The 17,534-nt window shown below is 39.2% G+C and overlaps 1 protein-coding gene across 23 annotated transcripts in view; it reads left to right on the top strand.

The window, feature by feature from the left end:
* Positions 1 to 1,744: 1,744 nt before the first annotated feature.
* mark3a (MAP/microtubule affinity-regulating kinase 3a) overlaps positions 1,745 to 17,534 on the top strand; it is a 58,910-nt gene continuing 43,120 nt past the window's right edge. For 8 of the 23 annotated variants that reach the window (XM_037747007.1, XM_037747017.1, XM_037747025.1 and 5 more), the window contains exons 1-3: positions 1,746 to 2,376; positions 10,292 to 10,474; positions 12,124 to 12,177. In XM_037747007.1, the coding sequence (XP_037602935.1) occupies positions 2,326 to 2,376; positions 10,292 to 10,474; positions 12,124 to 12,177 (288 nt within the window). In that variant the 5' untranslated portion in view covers positions 1,746 to 2,325. Of the gene's footprint in view, positions 2,377 to 7,274; positions 7,428 to 10,291; positions 10,475 to 12,123; positions 12,178 to 17,534 lie in introns of those variants that run through there. The other 15 variants (XR_005203645.1, XR_005203646.1, XM_037747004.1 and 12 more) reach the window with 6 other exon arrangements.

Raw genomic sequence — 17,534 nt, forward strand, 5'->3', positions numbered from 1 at the left:
TATACAGAAGTGGTCGATCTGGTTCTCTGTCACGCCATCCGGTGATATCCAGGTCGCTTTATGAATCCTCTTGTGTGGAAAGACGCTTCCACCTATGACTAGGTTGTTCAGAGCACAGGTGTCTGCAAATCTCTCTCCATTCTTACTCATCTCTCCCAAACCCTGCTTGCCCATTACTTCTTCGTAGCCTGTGTTGTCTCTTCCGATTTTTGCATTGAAGTCCCCCATGAGAATACTGATGTCTTTTCCCTTTATCTGTTCCAGGATGCTCTGCAGTCTGTTATGAAAGTCATCCTTATTTTCATCGTTGCTGTCGTTTGTTGGTGCGTAACACTGTATCACATTCATCTTGATCTTCTGCTTCTTAGTTCTGAAAGAAGCTGTTATGATTCTTGGACCATGTGCTTCCCATCCAATCAGTCCTCTCTGTGCTGTTCTTGATAGAAGAAGACCGACTCCCTCTGTGTGCGGGGCTTTGTCTTCTTCATGGCCCGAGTAGAGTAGCAGCTCTCCTGTCATCAGTCTTCGTTGTCCAGATTGAATCCATCTCGTCTCACTGATTCCCAACAGGTCTAGATTGTATCTATTAATTTCTGCTGCTACTTGCATGGTCTTTCCGGTCTCATACATGGTCCTAACGTTCCACGTTCGAACCCGGATGTCCCTGGTTGACAGAAGGGGTTTCGGCTCTATGACTTCCTTGACTTTGTGGCTTTCATCACAGTGTCATATTTCCTCTTGATGAGGAACCCTCCTCTACCAGGATTTGATTCTGTCTTTCTGTTGTCAACGTTTCTGTAGCATATACGTTTTTTACAAGTTGGGGTTGCTAGCCCCAAGCCTAACCTTCCACCATTTCTGGCTTCTGGTGTGTTTTGGAGTTGGTTTGTTAGTCCTCTCCCCTAACTTATTGTCTTCCAGGTAGTGGATTACAGTCTCATACCACGTGAGGCCAGACAGGCTTTGGGTCGTGTACAAGCTGTCTCTGCACGTCAAGCCCAACCAACTCCTGCTACTGTGTAGTGAAAGCTGCCACTAGGGCGAGCATTTCATACCAGCAGCACGAGACAGCCCACCACTGTACTTAAGTAAAATATCAGAGTACTTGTTCCACCACTGTAAAGTACAATATCAGAGTTCTTCTTCCACCACTGTAAAGTACAATATCAGAGTACTTCTCCCACCACTGTAAAGTACAATATCAGAGTACTTCTTCCACCACTGTAAAGTGCAATATCAGAGTACTTCTTCCACCACTGTAAAGTGCAATATCAGAGTACTTCTTCCACCACTGTAAAGTACAATATCAGAGTACTTCTTCCACCACTGTAAAGTGCAATATCAGAGTACTTCTTCCACCACTGTAAAGTACAATATCAGAGTACTTCTCCCACCACTGTAAAGTGCAATATCAGAGTACTTCTTCCACCACTGTAAAGTGCAATATCAGAGGTACTTCAGTAAAATATCAGAGTACTTCTCCCACCAATGTACTTCAGTAAAATATCAGAGTACTTGTTCCACCACTGTAAAGTACAATATCAGAGTACTTCTTCCACCACTGTAAAGTGCAATATCAGAGTACTTCTCCCACCACTGTAAAGTACAATATCAGAGTACTTCTTCCACCACTGTAAAGTACAATATCAGAGTACTTCTCCCACCACTGTTGATAATGAAAATAACAGTTGTGCTTGTTTGACTGCTGATGATAAAGCTCTGACGTCGGAGCCGAGGAGGAGGTCCGTGAAGGCAGCGTAATCCAGCCCAGCCGCTGAGTAGCCATTTTGGTCCCACCTAAAAACGGACAGAGCAGCTTCACTTTGGGCCGTCGGAGATGGAAGAAACCCGAGTCGACGGCGACTATTTCAGCCTCCAAAACCTCCCGAATCCCTCCGAGAAACATCGGCTGGTGACCTTCGACGCCACGGCTGCTTTTTAAACACAGTTTGTGGGAGAATAAAGAATAAAAAGCCTGGAGGTGATTTCTGCTTTTTTTTGAAGTGGCGACAGTCAGCCTGAGTTGAGTTAGCTTCACGGACTCACACCACAAACGGACAGACGGACACTGATTTGAGTTGATTGTGTAAAATAACTAAATTAGGTTATTTTATTTTTATTTTTTTTATTTTTTATTTCGTTTCCTAACAGTTCAAGGTGCTCGGTTCAAAACACGTCCGGTTTGGTTTTTGAAAATAGTCTCACGATCCATGCTGAGCCCGTTTCCCCCCGGAGAGCAGAGCTGTAATCTGTGTTTCTGTCGGACTGAAGGTGGATTTTTTGGACGTTAAACGGAGACTGGTGGAATTAAGGTCGAATATAAAGATGTCAACAAAAACTCCTCTGCCTACAGTCAACGAGAAGGTGACGGAAAGTGTGAGTATAAAGGCTTGTTTAATTGATTGCATTAAATATAATTAAATGTCTTCTAAGAGGAGGTGAATTTTGCACTTAATTAGCAAATAAACAAGCATATCCTACGTAAAAAACGCCCTTTTAAATTTATCCAATGTTTATATTTGGATATATTTGTGATTTTAAAATGCATTATTATATTTAATATCAAAAAGTAAATAGTTTTATATCATAGTAATAGTACAATATATATATTAATAATAAAATATAAAAAATAATACAAATAAAATAAACTGGTAATTGACATAATTTTAAAATGCATTATTATATTTAATACCAAAAAGTAAATAGTAATATATATATATATATATATATATATTTGTAATAATAGTACAATATATATTAATAATAATAAAATATAAAAAATAATAAAAATAAAACAAACTGGTAATTGATGTGATTTTAAAATGCATTATTATATTTAATATCCAAAAGTAAATATATATATATATATATATATATATATAATTGTAATAATAGCGCAATATATATTAATAATGATAAAATATAAAAATTCAAAATAAAATAAACTGGTAATTGACATAATTTTAGAATGCATTATTATATTAAACATCAAAAAGTAAATACTAATATGTATATATTTAATATATAGTAAATAAGTAATAATAGTGTATATATATATAAGATCTATATTAATAAAATTAACTGGTAATTGACATGATTTTAAAATGCATTATTATATTTAATATCAAAAAGAAAATAGTAATATATATATATATATAATAGTAATAATAGTACAATATATATTATTAATAATAAAATATAAAAAATAATAAAAATAAAATAAACTGGTAATTGACATAATTTTAAAATGCATTATTATATTTAATATCAAAAAGTAAATAATAATATTTATATTTAATAAATAGTATAATAAGTAATAATAGTGTGTGTGTATATATATATATATTAAGATATATATTAATAAAATGAACTGGTAATTGACATGATTTTGAAATGCATTATTATATTTAATATCAAAAAGTAAATAGTAATATATAAATGTAATAAGTAATTATATTGCAATATATATTAATAATAATAAAATAAAAAAATTCTAAATAAAATACACTGGTAATGACTTGATTTTAAAATGCATTATTATATTTAATATCAAAAAGTAAATATATATATATATATATATTAATGAGTAATAATAGTATGATATATAGTAATACATATTTATATATTAATAGAATAGAATAAAAATAAAATTAACAAGTAATTGACATGATTTTAAAATGCTTTATATATAATATCAAAAAGTGGTAGAAATGTTAAATATTATTAGGATTATCAGGAAATATAGTTCAGAAATGTCATTTATTGTGGCAAAGAAGGCAACTCAAACAGGACATATGACATCAAGATAGTACATTTGCAGTGATATATGTGACAAATATTTAGAGAAAATTTGGATTTTTAGAAGAATTTTAAGTAATTTGTGTATGAATGTGAATTTGCGTGCAAATTATATTTTTGTGATAAGTATAAATGTATAATTAGGGATATTTAGGCCCAACCACCAACTAAACTACAGTACTTTGCCTGCTGATTTCTGGCAGGCAACAGTAGTTGCTGTCCAGACTCGCTATTGGCTCTCCCAGCTGTCACTCAAAGGTTTCAACCATTCAGAGTCCCTCGTTAGTCCTCATAAGTCCCGCCTCCTCGTGACCAAGAGAATCAAGAGCGTTGTCAAGGTAGCGACTATGTAGCTTCCGGTCGGGATTTTCAAAATTAAACTAATCTCCAGTTTGTGTTAAAGGCAACATAGCATTGTTTTAATCATTAAACACTTCATTTATTGTTATTATTTTCTAGGTTTTTAAGCATGCATATTTTAAAAATATATAAAATAAAGATTTATTAACCAAAGGAGCTAAAATGCATCACTTTTTCTGGCAAAAAAACAAATCAGGGCTGCTACTAAAAATTATTTTCATAATCTGTCAATGTTATTTCCATTAGTTTCATTCGGAGTGCAACTTTTATATTCATTATTGAGTAATTTATTTATTATTTAGAAAATGTCTGTTACTGTTTTCCAAAATTGTAGGCGACACCTTTAAATTGCTGTTTTTTTCTCTAACAAATTGTCCAAAATCTTGAAGATATTCAAACAATGATATACAACACAGAAAATCCTCACATTTGACAAGCTGGAACTGGAAGATGTTAATTATTTTTACTTTATAAATGACTTCAACAATTAATTAATGTACTAAAGTTAGTTCTTATTAATTTTCTGTCAAAAGAACTAATTGTTTAAGCTCTAAATTGTGTCCACAGTGAGATTAAAAATCTCCTAACATCCCAAAGTGATGTCTTCAAATTTCACAAACTCAGTTATTTGTTTTTATAATGATAGAAAACAGTATTTAAGAAGCAGCAACCAGTAAATGTTTGCCATTATAGCCCTGTAAATGACTTGGTGATTAACTGATCATTAAAATTGTTGCAGATTAATTTGATTGTGTTGATTATTTTGTTGTTGTTGATAAATTTAACTAACTATTTAGGCTATAAGGTGTCAGAAAATAGTCAAGTTTCAGAGTCCATGGTGATGTTTTTTTGTCCCGACCAATAGTCCAACTCTAAAGATATTTAATTTACACCTATACTAACCGAGACAAGCAGAAAATCTTTACAGTTGAGACGCTGAAACCAGCAAATGTTTGGCTTGATAAATGCCCTGCATGATTAAGTGGTGTTCAAAATTGCTGTTGATCGACTCAGTTAATCAACTAATTCTTTTAGTGCTGCAGAACATTAATTGTTTTGACAGGAAACAGAGAAAAGTGAGCCACTGTACATACACATTTTCTTGTCTTGATCTACCTGTAAGCTGCACATTTTTCTTCATTGTACTTAATCTACTCTTTCTATAGCTGCTTTGTTCTTTCTCTCAATGCTATAATCCATACTTAATCTTTGTGAGCAGTTTTTTTTCTGTTTGACATGAATTCAGTGGGTTATATAAATTCATAACTCCACTTATCTCCATCTCGTTGCATCATATATTCCTTTTTATTTCTCCCCATATTATTGGATATGTGTAAGTGCAGCCAGACGTAACGTCTATGTGTGAAATCATCAGAATCTCATGACTCATCGCAGCTAGAGATAAGACTTCTCCTGCACAAACAAGAGCACTGAGGGGTGATGAGATGTGGGGACATTTTATTGATCCCTGAAGGGAAATAAGGACATTTCAGTAGCTGCAAAAAGATGACTAGAAACCAGCGGAAGCAATAAATGAAACAGAAAAAACAACAATTAATCATTAAGTCATTTTTCAAACAAAAGTGCCAAAACATTTGATGGTTCAAGTTCTCAAATGTGAGAATTTGCTTCTTCTTCTTCTTGTGCTCAAATCATAACATGGCAAACTGCAGCCCAACAGGCAACAACAGCTGTCAGTGTGTCAGTGTGCTGACTTGACTATGACTTTCCCCAAACTGCATGTGATTATCATAAAGTGGGCATGTCTGTAAAGGTGAGACTCGTGGGTACCCATTAAGGATGCACCGATACTGTGCTCATGTACTTGTACTCGCAAAACGGCACCAATACAACGGCACTGATACCACTTTACGGTAGCGCAATGTTCGCCTCTCGTCACCATCTTTCGGGTCCTATCGCACGTGCTCACGCTCCACCTCCCCGACGGTGGTGCGCCCGACCCCGCGGGGCCGGGATCACACTTCAGTCAGCGCGCCAGCCCTCACTTTCATTGCGCCTCGGGGTTTTGCTAGCACCCTCTGACTCGCGCGTGCGTTAGACTCATTGGTCCGTGTTTCAAGACGGGTCGGGTGGGTTGCAGACATTGCCGTAGACCCCTGACGCCTTTTACGTGGGCCAAGCCCGCCCTGGGGGCACGACGGGGTTGGGTCGCACTGAGGACAGTCCCCCCCGGTGACACACTGGCAACGGCCCTGGGAAGCACCTTCGCCCCGAGCCTTTCCAAGCCGACCTAGAGCCGGTCGCGGCGCACCGCCTCGTATGCGGGACTCCCCAGCCTGCCGTGTGTCGCTCACACCCTCCAGCTGGCTGTTAACGAGGGTCTTTTGGCACAGAGAAGTACTCGGTATCGGTACACGGTATCGGTGCACGGTATCGGTACACGGTATCGGCGAGTACCAAAATGTAAGTACTTGTACTTGTACTCGGTCTGAAAAATAGTGGTATCGGTGCATCCCTAGTACCCATAGAACCATTGCTGTTTTTCCTCGCCAAAATTTAGGCACAAGTTTGGAGCGTTATTTAGCGTCCTTCACTCTAGCTTTAAAACCGATTAATTGATTAGTTGATAACTTTTAAATTAATCGGCAACTATTTTGATAATCGATTTATATGTTTGAGTAATTTTTTTTTCTTCTGATTCCAGCTTCTTAAATGTGAATATTTTCTGTTTTCTTTCCTCCTCTATGACAGTAAACTGAATATCTTTGAGTTGTGGACAAAACAAGACATTTGAAGACGTCATCTTGGGTTTTGGGAAACACTGATCGACACTTTTCACCATTTTATAAACCAAACAACTAATCGAGTAAAAAATACAACATTTCCCTCTGAGATGTAGTGGAGTAGAAGTATAAAGTATCAGAAAATGGAAGTAAAGTACAAGTACCTCTTAATTGTACTTAAATAAAGTACTTGAGTAGATAGATTTAGTTGCTTTCCACCACTGTGGATGTGATTAAGACAACCTCTTAACTCCACAACGCTGTGAAAGCAGCTGACTTTTAATCTGAAAGGATGCTGACCCGACTTCTGGTTTCGGTGCGTCTGCCTGTATCAGGCTTGACCGGGATCAGTGCGTCCCCCCCCCCGCCCGGACTCGGTCTCTTGTCTCTGGTCTCTGTGGTTATCTGGGCTCTGAGTTGGGGAAAATCTGGTGTAGTGGGAATCTCTATGGGAATCATCATCATCTGTGTGTTTCCTGTTGAAACATGACGGGCTCGCAGGCCGCCAGGAGACACCGCAGCCTCGTGAGTAACCACAGAAAAGGAAAGGGGCAAATTAAAACCGGGACGTTTTGTCTTTTTTTCTTACAGGAAGTAGTTGTTAGATGGAAAAATGGATAAAAAAACTTTATTTCTGTGTTCGTTTATGATAAGCAGATGATGTTGGAAAGGGGGAAACCGTTGAAGGCTTTATTTAGTGGCGTGTCTGTGGTATTCAACAGTGACCTTATCCTATTTTTATCTCCCCTGCTATCACTGTAGAAGGCCTCAAATATTCCTTTACTGACTTAAAGTGTGTTTGCTGCTTAGCGGAGAGTTTAAAGTGGCCTTATTTTTGGTTTATTGTGACCTTGTCCTACCAAATGGTAACTCTATTTTCTATGGTAAGCCTTATTTTAACTGTAATATCTTCTAGATTTAGTAATGTGACAACTATAACTCGTTTTAACTGGATTGGTCCCCAGACATAAAGTAGAGATAATGTTTCTTGCTCATCTGGTTTTGTATAAAACTCCATGTTTGCATGAACGTGTTACCTCTTGTTATTCATTTCCCCTCCTCTATCATTGTCCTGTTCATTGTCTGCAGGGTGAATGGGGTCAGTTAGGTTAGGGATGGGCAGAGGGCATCGCCACTGTTAATGAGGCATCGGTCCGACAGTCGATACTGAGGCCGCACCGAGTATCTATCTATCTATCTATCTATCCGTCCTGTCCCTGCTGGGACACAGAACGGGGGTGCTTTTGAACACAGCACCCAAAAAAAATCAATCCCTCCATTGGTGGTATCTGTCAGACGCTGTGAGCCACAAAATCACCACAGCAGACCTCTTCCTGCGCTGAGCGGTTAATCTTTGATTGCGTGTTGGAAGATGTAAACCAGAATGCATTTGGTTTTCTGAACGTTTTATTGTGAAGTTTCCATTTTACCTCTGAATATATTCCTTTAACATCTTTTTACAGACTCAAACAATACAATTTAAGGCTGTCAAATTTAATGCAAATTCGTTTTAACGTCACTAATTTCTTTAACGCAACTAAAGCCAGTGAAGATACTGGTATCATATGAAACTAGAAAAACCTAAAGAATCCATCGATACCAACCAGGTCATACTAGCTTGTCATGAAGGAGGTTAAATAACGCTCCAAACTTACGCTAGATTTTGGCGAGGAAAACTGTCATGGCCATTTTCAAAGGGGTCCCTTGACCTCTGACCTCCAGATATGTGAATGTAAATGGGTTTTCTGATTGTAGCTTCTTAAATGTGAATATTTTCTGGTTTCTTTACTCATCTATGACAATAAACTGAACATCTTTGAGTTGTGGATAAAAGAAGACATTTGAGGACGTCTCTTTGGGCTTTGGGAAACACTGATCAACATGTTATAGACAAACAACTAATAGATTAATCGAGAATGTAATCGACAGATTAATCAACAATGAAAATAGCCGTCGGTTGCAGCCCTAAACGAGACGAGATGCATCAAGATCTGTGGTTTACCAACTCTGCTGAACAACTTTCTCAGTGTAAAGCAGAACAATAGTGTCGTAACAGTATTTGAACCAGACTGCTGTTATAGATTGACCTTTTTTAAACCCTTTATTTGTTGCTTCACGTTCTGCTGTACATCCTGTTTTTTTGTAGTTTATTTTATATCACCTTTCAAACATAGAGGCACTTAAAGGCGCTTTACATTGGACAAGAAAATACACTTTGGAGCATATTTAAAAACTCAATATGTCTACAATAAAATTTAATACAAATGTATATATATATATATATATATATATATATATATATATATATATATATACAAAAATAGAAAAAGAAATACACAAAATCTTCTGTTATGATAGTAGATCGCAGAACTAGAAAATGAGGTAGAAATATCTGAAACAAACAAAAAAACCATCTGTCCTCAAGCTGAGATAAAGATCTCTGCTCTTCAACCTGGTCACATTTTTTCCATTTAGTTGTCAGTGAACGTGACTTTCATTAATATGTGGGATCCAGTGTCTGGACGAGTCTCTTCAGTGCTTTCTGGGTGGGACATTTTTAGCTGATTTTAATTTTAAAAAATCATCCATAAGCAGCAGAAAATGTTCCTTAATTGATAATCAGTTTGTCTTCATTAGGATTTAAGTTCATATAAATGTTACCAGTGTTTATTCAACAGTTTGCAGATAAAATAATTTATTTTAGAGCTGAAACAAAACAAAAGATTAATCTACAACAGAACTGATAATGGATTCAATCATTTAAATATCTTTTCAAGAAAATAATGCGAAAAATAAACTGGTTTTAGTCTGTTAAACGTAAGGACTTCAAGCTTTTCTTGGTCTAATATGATGTTTTAACTGTTGTTTTGGCAAAACAAGTATTTTAAAGACGCCACGGAGGACTCTGGGAACTTGTCATGGATGCTTTTCAGTATTTTCTGATATTTTATTGACAAAATGATTAAACAGTTAACCGACTAATCGTCAAGGAAGGGCAAGTTTATTTGTATAGCACATTTCAAACACTAAGGCAACTCATAGTGCTTTAAATAAAGCATAAAAAAGAAGGAAAACTGGATTTGAAGATGTGATATCCTCTAGGAGTTAGTTCCAGTTCTGTGTTGATTGTGTCTGCATATTAATGTAATACTTTGCCTGATATTGGGTTGATGAAATGGTGAAACTGCCTGGAAAACAGAGTTTATCAGCCATCTGTGGGAGAAAATCTTTCCTCGTCTGGATGCAGAACTATAAATATCAGCGGTTTATTTCCTGCAGAGTCTAAGCAGTTACATCACACCGGGTCAACATGAGTCACAGCTGATACATGTAGATGTTTCACAGCGTGTACGGTTCAATAACCAGCATAATGTGTCTTCTCCCCGCAGCACACGTCTCACAGCAATGGACGCCAGGAGATCAGCACGCGTCCGGCCCGCACCGGCGTCCGATCTCGCAGCTCCGAGGAGCCGCAGCAGCCCCACGTCGGCAACTACCGGCTGCTCAAAACCATCGGCAAGGGCAACTTCGCCAAGGTCAAACTGGCCCGACACATCCTCACCGGCAGAGAGGTGAGACGGACACACGATGCTGTTTATATACACAGTGAAGTCACGTTTAAGATGTTCAACCCAAACTCTTATTCTGAGAAACTTAACGTAGGTTAAACTGTCCAAAAACAACAGCAACCTTAGAAATATGATAAAGAATATTATTGTAGATATGGATTAGAAAGTAGGCAAATTAAAAAGTACACATGAGATCTGTGTAATCTTTCCCTTAGAGCACTAGTAGGATGAAAAGATAAAACTGTACACTCTTTCAATAACGATTAAAGGAAATGGTGAGATTTATGTCAAGTAATAAAGTAAAAACATATGCAAGATGAGATTAACACCATAAAATAATATTTAAAGTACATGTAGCCTTTCTTGTGTCTGATATGTGCTTTGTGAGCCTGAACAGTTGGATTTACAGATATTTTACACCAGTTTTGCCATTACATTTGACCACCTCCGTGCTTAAAGGTTTACTGAATTTAGAGACGCAGTGTCACCTTAAAGTTACTGTGAGGAACTTTTAACAGGTTATGAAACGGTCTCAATTCCATCCTTATGCCTCTATATGACCTACATAAGCAAACGAGACCATCAGCGAGAAGATTGGCTATTACTATATAGTTATTCTTAATGCTGGTCCTCGGCGCCACCAGGTCGGATTCCGCGCAAAATCTCCTCCGGCAGCGACCAGACCCAGACCCAGATCCAGCTTCACCTGGAGTCTCGACCTGGACTCGGTGCTCCGCGCCCGGGAGAGGCGGCTCCTCCTCTAGCCAGGAGCAGAGCTTCGCCTCGCTGGGATGCAACATCGACACCACGCTGTAAAAAAATATGCGTCAACCACCCGAACCCGACCTTACCCGCACAGTAGTAGCACAGTTGTCAGGATTGAGATGTAAGACAAGAAGGACAGGGACGGACTGAGCGTCACAGCGCGTTGTGTCAGTACTTGTTTTGTACCGACCGAAATTTGAAGTGATAAAACTGTTAAAAGTTGGCATTTAATTTCCTGTCAGATCTGTATTATTGTTTACTTCCTTCTTTGATCAGAAAGTTATTGAAATAATTCAGAATTTTGCCAATATTTCTTACACGTCTGCTTATGTTTGGACTTTAAGAACTTCTTTTCGTAAATAAAATAAAGGATTTTATAGGAACAAACTTTAAAGTAAGGTACTGTTTTGATGTCTGTAGTACTGGTGCTAGTATCGGGTACATTTCATACGATACCCAGCCCAACCGGCTCCACATACCGACAGATTCATCGCTCTAAACCTTGTTGGCAGTAATGGACGTTGCTGCTGCTGCTGAGCTTTTGATTTGTTCATAATTGATGAGCAGAAAGAGCAAGCTTCTCCTTAACACAGCACACGATGTTTTAACGAAACGCTGCTGCTCTCTTTTCCCTCGATCCCCTTCCTGATGCTGTTGTTAATTATTTGGCAGCATATTTCTTTTCCGGAGGAGGAAGTTGAAACTGTTTTATTGACTCTTTAACGATAACATAAACATCAGCTTCCTTCTCTGTGTGGTTGTCTCTTTGCTTTGCGATTGATTTTTCATATCCCACTTCCTCTTTCTCACACTTCTCCTCTGCCGTTACGTCCTATTTAACTCACTTTCGATTTTGTGTTTTTTTTTTTCTCTCTCTCTCTCCACAGGTGGCAATTAAGATAATAGACAAGACGCAGCTGAACCCAAACAGCCTTCAGAAGGTAATTTACCCCCCTTCTCTCTCTCTGCTGGTACACTCTCACGCTGTGGCAGAATTCATTTATAAATTCATGAAGCACGACAGATTGAGTATTAATTGTGTAAACGGGAAGCAGTGCATGCTGGGACCGAGCGTGTGTTCTCCATATAGAGTTAAGAGCTCAGATTATTTTAGTGGGATGCTTCAGCTCCACATCGACTGAAGGTTTTAAATGAAAACTCTGGACTGTAAAGGGATAGTTCAGGTGTTTTGATGTGTATGAGGTACGTCTCCATAGTCAGTGTGTTACCTACAGTAGAGTTTGGAGAAGCAGCACGGGAGCAAAGCAACGTACAGCAGCAAAATGGATTTTAGACACCTAAAAGAAATCAATATAATTTTAAGTGTACGCTATATTTAGAGTATTTTCACCGCTTTACTGCCAGACAGCTATACAGTATGTTTCCAACAGGGAACTGAAGCCGTTACCTCTGATCTCCTCAAACCAACCAGACTCCTTTTTGAAAACAAGACTCATTTGTGGCTAAATTGTTACTCAATTAGTCAGTGGTCATGTCTATAATGTTAAATCCAGCGGTACATGTCCACCGGGTCCGGCGAGGACACTAGGGGACGCTCTGCTCCGCTCAACTGGCCGTTCAAGCGGTGATGTGGAATGCACCTGATTGGTTCCTGGGTCTCTGCTCGCCGTTTCAAACGGGAAACAACACAGCGGCCTGCTCGTAAACTTTCTGTTATTCCGTCTAAACAATCCACCAAAATCTACTTCTGAAAACATTTTAAGGGAGAAATAGTCTCTTCCACTGCTGAATCTAGTTTCATTTTAGAACTACATCACCTAGTTTCACAGCTTGGTCCAAGTTTCGTGAGCTGGACTCGTCGCGCTGGACGGGCTCATTTGCATAAATTACTGTTCTCCGCCTTTTCATTTTGATAGAGCAACGGCCACTGAGGAAACTCCGACACTCGGCCGAACAATTGTGTAACTCCATCACTCAGTGACAGACTTGTGCGTTTGTAGGGCTGGCCCTCTGTGGTCCAGAGAAAAACAGGTCATTTTACCTCGCAGAACACGGGAGCTGCTGGTCTACCACTGCCTTGAACAGTTAGTTTGTTTCTGTTATTGTGTGACTTTGGTGTTTTTTTTAACGGTTTAGTTCAGATTCACCAAAGTCGCACAATAACACGAACAAACTAACCGATCGAGGCGGCGGTAGACCAGCAGCTCCTGAGATCTGTGAGGTAAAATTGTTTTTTTTTTCAATGGAGTCTGGTGGCTTTGAAGAGAGCATAGATAACGGCTTCAGTTCCCTGTCAGAGAGGGCCGTCTGACAGCGAGGTAAAGCAGTGAAAATACTCTAAATATAGCGTAGACTTAGACTGATATTGATTTTTTTAGGTGTATGGTACTACTGTCTGTTTCTCCAAACTGGGGGCATGTCGACCGTCATGTACTGTAGGTAACACACTGTGTTAGGGGTTTGTGTTTAATCATTTCTGTTCAGTCAATTCAGGGGAAAGAAAACAGTAAATGAAAGTATTTTGGCCACTTTTGAAAAGGTTTTTAAGATTTAGATTTGTCCCATTTGAACGTCTTTTTCCTGAAAACTTTGTGTGAAGGTTTTTTTTATGAACATTTATTGGCCCTCTAAGAGAAACTGAATGTGATTTTCGTGGTGGTCGTGCAGCTGGGAGTGACAGTTTTGTTTTCCTTGTTAAATCGACCGAACCAGGAAGCGGCTCTTGCTTTTAAAATGCAAATTTCCAGAGTGAATGCTTCTTTCTTGCGAGCTGGTGAAAAACAGTTTCACTTTACAGTTTGAAATCAGCGAGCTGAGAGCGAGCTGCCCGTAACCCTGTTTCTGTTTTTTTATTGTGTGTGCTCATTAGTTGGGGAGATGTGTGTGTGTGTGTGTGTGTGTGTGTGTGTGGGGGGGGGGGGGGGGGGGGGGGGGTGGGGGGGGGGGGGGGGGGGGGGGGGGGTGTGGTTGTGTTTGATCTGTACATTTTGGCTCGGCCTGGAAGTGGTTTCGGGGAAGTCAGAGCGATATCGACTCTGCAGCTCCGGAGGCTTTTTTAGCTCATCAGACAGAGGAGAGGGGACGGGGCAGAGAGCGTGGCGGCGGCGGTGGCTGTTGCAGCAGCTGCTGGTGGTGTTGGTGTTGGTGGTGATGATGTGTTGACGTTCAGCCGCCACCCGTCGGCTCGGCTCTTCTCTCCCTCGTCCCTCTCAGCAATCGGCTAGTGGTTTTCCATCAGTTTTTCCAAAGCTCCATTGATTTGTGGCCTTTGTGTGTGTCAGAGGCCCGGGCCCTGTGGCGCTGTGGCTGTGTGACACGACGCTGACAGAAAAACACTGAGTCATGACAGCGCCGTTCACGGAAACACAAAGCGCGAGGCTTTTGTTTGCGCTCCTTGTTGTTTTTAGGTTACTGCTTTGTCACAGTCGAGGAAATAAAAGACTTTAGGAATTTGTCAGGTTATTTTTCCTGCTGCTCTCGAGGGACTCAGATCTCCTTTAATGTTTATTTTAAGGAACTGGAACACTTGAACAAAGAATCTCAATATACTTTTTTTTAGCACTGCTTCATGATTGACACTTTAAATGTTCCCATTCCTGTCACATGTCTCTATTTATAGGCTCGCTTTCTGTGTTTTTCTTCTTTTTTTTGGTTGATGAGTTGAAGGAAATCCTCACATGGATTAGATTTGTGGCTTATTTTAAGAGTACGTAGCTCAATAATTGAGCCTGGCCATAATCTACAACTCATGTTAAAGGAATAGTTTGAAGATGCACTTATTAGCTGTTGTGCAAAGTTAGATGGGAAAATCAATACCACTCTCACGTCTTTATGCTAAATACGAAGCATCAACCGATTAGCTTAGCATAGCAGAAAGACTGAACTCGAGGAAGTCTGTGGTCCTGGACAAGAAATAGTGCGGCACATAAACTCCCATAAACCACAACATATTGCAGCACTTTAGGTTTTTTACATATTAAACAAATAACATGTTAATTAGTGATCTTTATAGATGCAGGTAGGTAGATTTTGTTTCCTTTTGGACAGAGCCAGGCGAGCTGTTTCCAGTCTCTATCTAAGCTAACTGCTGCCGGCTGTAGCTTCATATTGAACGTACAGATATGACTTATCAGTCTTCTCATTTAACTCTTAGCAAGAGAGCGAAATAAGTCTCAAAATGTTGAACTATTCCTTTATAATCAGCCACAAATCTGATGCATGTCATGATTTCCTTTTAACCTCCTGTAATCCATAAAAACTATTAATAATAACTATAAAAATGCATCAATAAAAACCCACTATATTCCCAAATGTGCATTAATTTGCAGTAAATAATCCCCAACAAACGCTGTAGTTGCTCCTGTTTTTAGGGAATTACTGAGCCTTAAAGATGACATTATATTTAATATATCTGTGACCTGCTTATAAAGATGTTCAGTAGGAACCGATGGGCTGAGCGTCACAGACAGGCCGGGGAAGTCCTGAGAGACGCACTAACTCATTGTTGGTTTTGGTTATTTAATGAGGTTTGTTGGCAATAATAAAAATGTAGAAAACTTGGCAGCCTTGTCCTTTAAAACATTTAGTCTTTTGGTATTTTAAGAGTCGTCTGAACGTCATCAGGGAGCTCAGGTTTGTGTATGAAATGTTGTGTTGCAGGTTCAGATGTTTGTTTTGCTCAGCTACTCTTCCTCCTTCCTGTGAGCCGGTGCTGCTGTAACAACCTGCCTTAGAGCCGGCACCGCGGCGACCTGACCTCTTATGTAACCGGGAGAATTGGCGAGAGGCTGATAGCGGGGGATATCGTCTCCGAAGCCTAAATGTTTATTTTCAGCCTCTGTTCTTAATAGTTCGGAGGAGCTGAGTCGACATTCACATCTGTCACTGGCTCTCGGCAAACTGCTCTCAGCTCCCACTCTGCTCCTCTTCTTCTTCTTCCTCTTCTTCTTCTCTCTGTCCTCATTCAACATGCTGACGGTCTTGTTGTCGTCCAGGTCAAAGGTCTTGGAAGGAGTGTGACACTCGGAAGTCTTGATTAAATGTAAACAACCTCTGCTCCCTGTGCTGAGCTTTTACTTTTCATTCAGTAGCTGTAGAGCTTTAGACGTCATTATAGCACCGTTTGTCAATCTGGAGGAAACTCTGCAGTGCGTCATCAAATTATTAATATAACAGAAAAGAAGTATATTTATGAGCAGCTAATTTTACCTTTTTCATTTAAAATTAGAGCTTTTATCATGTGAACAACAAATATTTGCAGCCTGTAAGCCTCTGACATTATTCATTAGTATTGAATACTAAATCTGTTAGTGGAAACTTCTTTACTTACTATTTAATTCTGATTTAAATGATCTTCTTACTAGTTCCAGATTTTGTACAGTACGACTGGTTTATGACTGCAACTAATAATTATTTTCATTATTGTCTAATCAAACGATCAGCCCTTTTAATAGACCACTTGTTAGGCTGTTATGAAACAACATAACGCTGTTAATTCCTCTGCCTTTTCCCTCACCGAGGTTGAGGCGTTGCTGTTTTTTAGCCGGCTCTGCAGCGCGAGCGTGCACGCAGAACGGCGGCCCTTTTGCCGGGATTCCTCGCTCCCTCACTCGGAGGGCGCCGGTTTGCATGAGCTGCCGGCGCCGAGGAGCTGGTCGGCAGAGTTTCACTTTGGGGGGCATTACGTGACTAGGCGTTATCAATCCAAACTTGACGAGGGCGGCTACAACCACAGGTGCTTCACCGTAAGCACTCGTTCTTTTTCCCTTCAAAAATTCAACTAACGTTAGTCGTAGTTTTAAAATGTTGTTCCGTATGTTTTCATGTATGAAAAGACCCAAAATGAGCACTGTAAGCGCACTACTTGATTAATAAAAGTGAATTATTTGAACAGCATTTGTGTAGGAATGATTCTGTCCCAAGCTTTTCGATCCATATAAACGGTTGATCACTGTAACTGTGATCACTGGAAGCGGTTTCCACTGTATTATCAATAGATTAAGTCCAATTTCACCATGACCGGTCTCATATTTCCGAGACATATTTTTTGCCGGTAACATTTACACACATTGTCGCATGATAGTTTTACACTGGCACAGACAGTAATAGTGTGTTTTTTAATAAATAACCACTATAGATGACAATAACAAAGTACGGTACTGTGAACAGTACCTTCCCACACCTGAAAAATAGGGCTCTCCTGGAAGCTACGGTGTAATTCAAACACTGCAATTTATCATGCATATAAAAAAATGGATTCACCTATATCGCAAATTTTTTTTTTTATGATGTAGAAATTTATTTTTTAATACCAGAATCAATATATATTCTTCATTTG

The sequence above is a fragment of the Sebastes umbrosus genome, chromosome 16 (assembly GCF_015220745.1).
Source record: "Sebastes umbrosus isolate fSebUmb1 chromosome 16, fSebUmb1.pri, whole genome shotgun sequence".
In the NCBI taxonomy this organism is placed as follows: Eukaryota; Metazoa; Chordata; class Actinopteri; order Perciformes; family Sebastidae; genus Sebastes; species Sebastes umbrosus.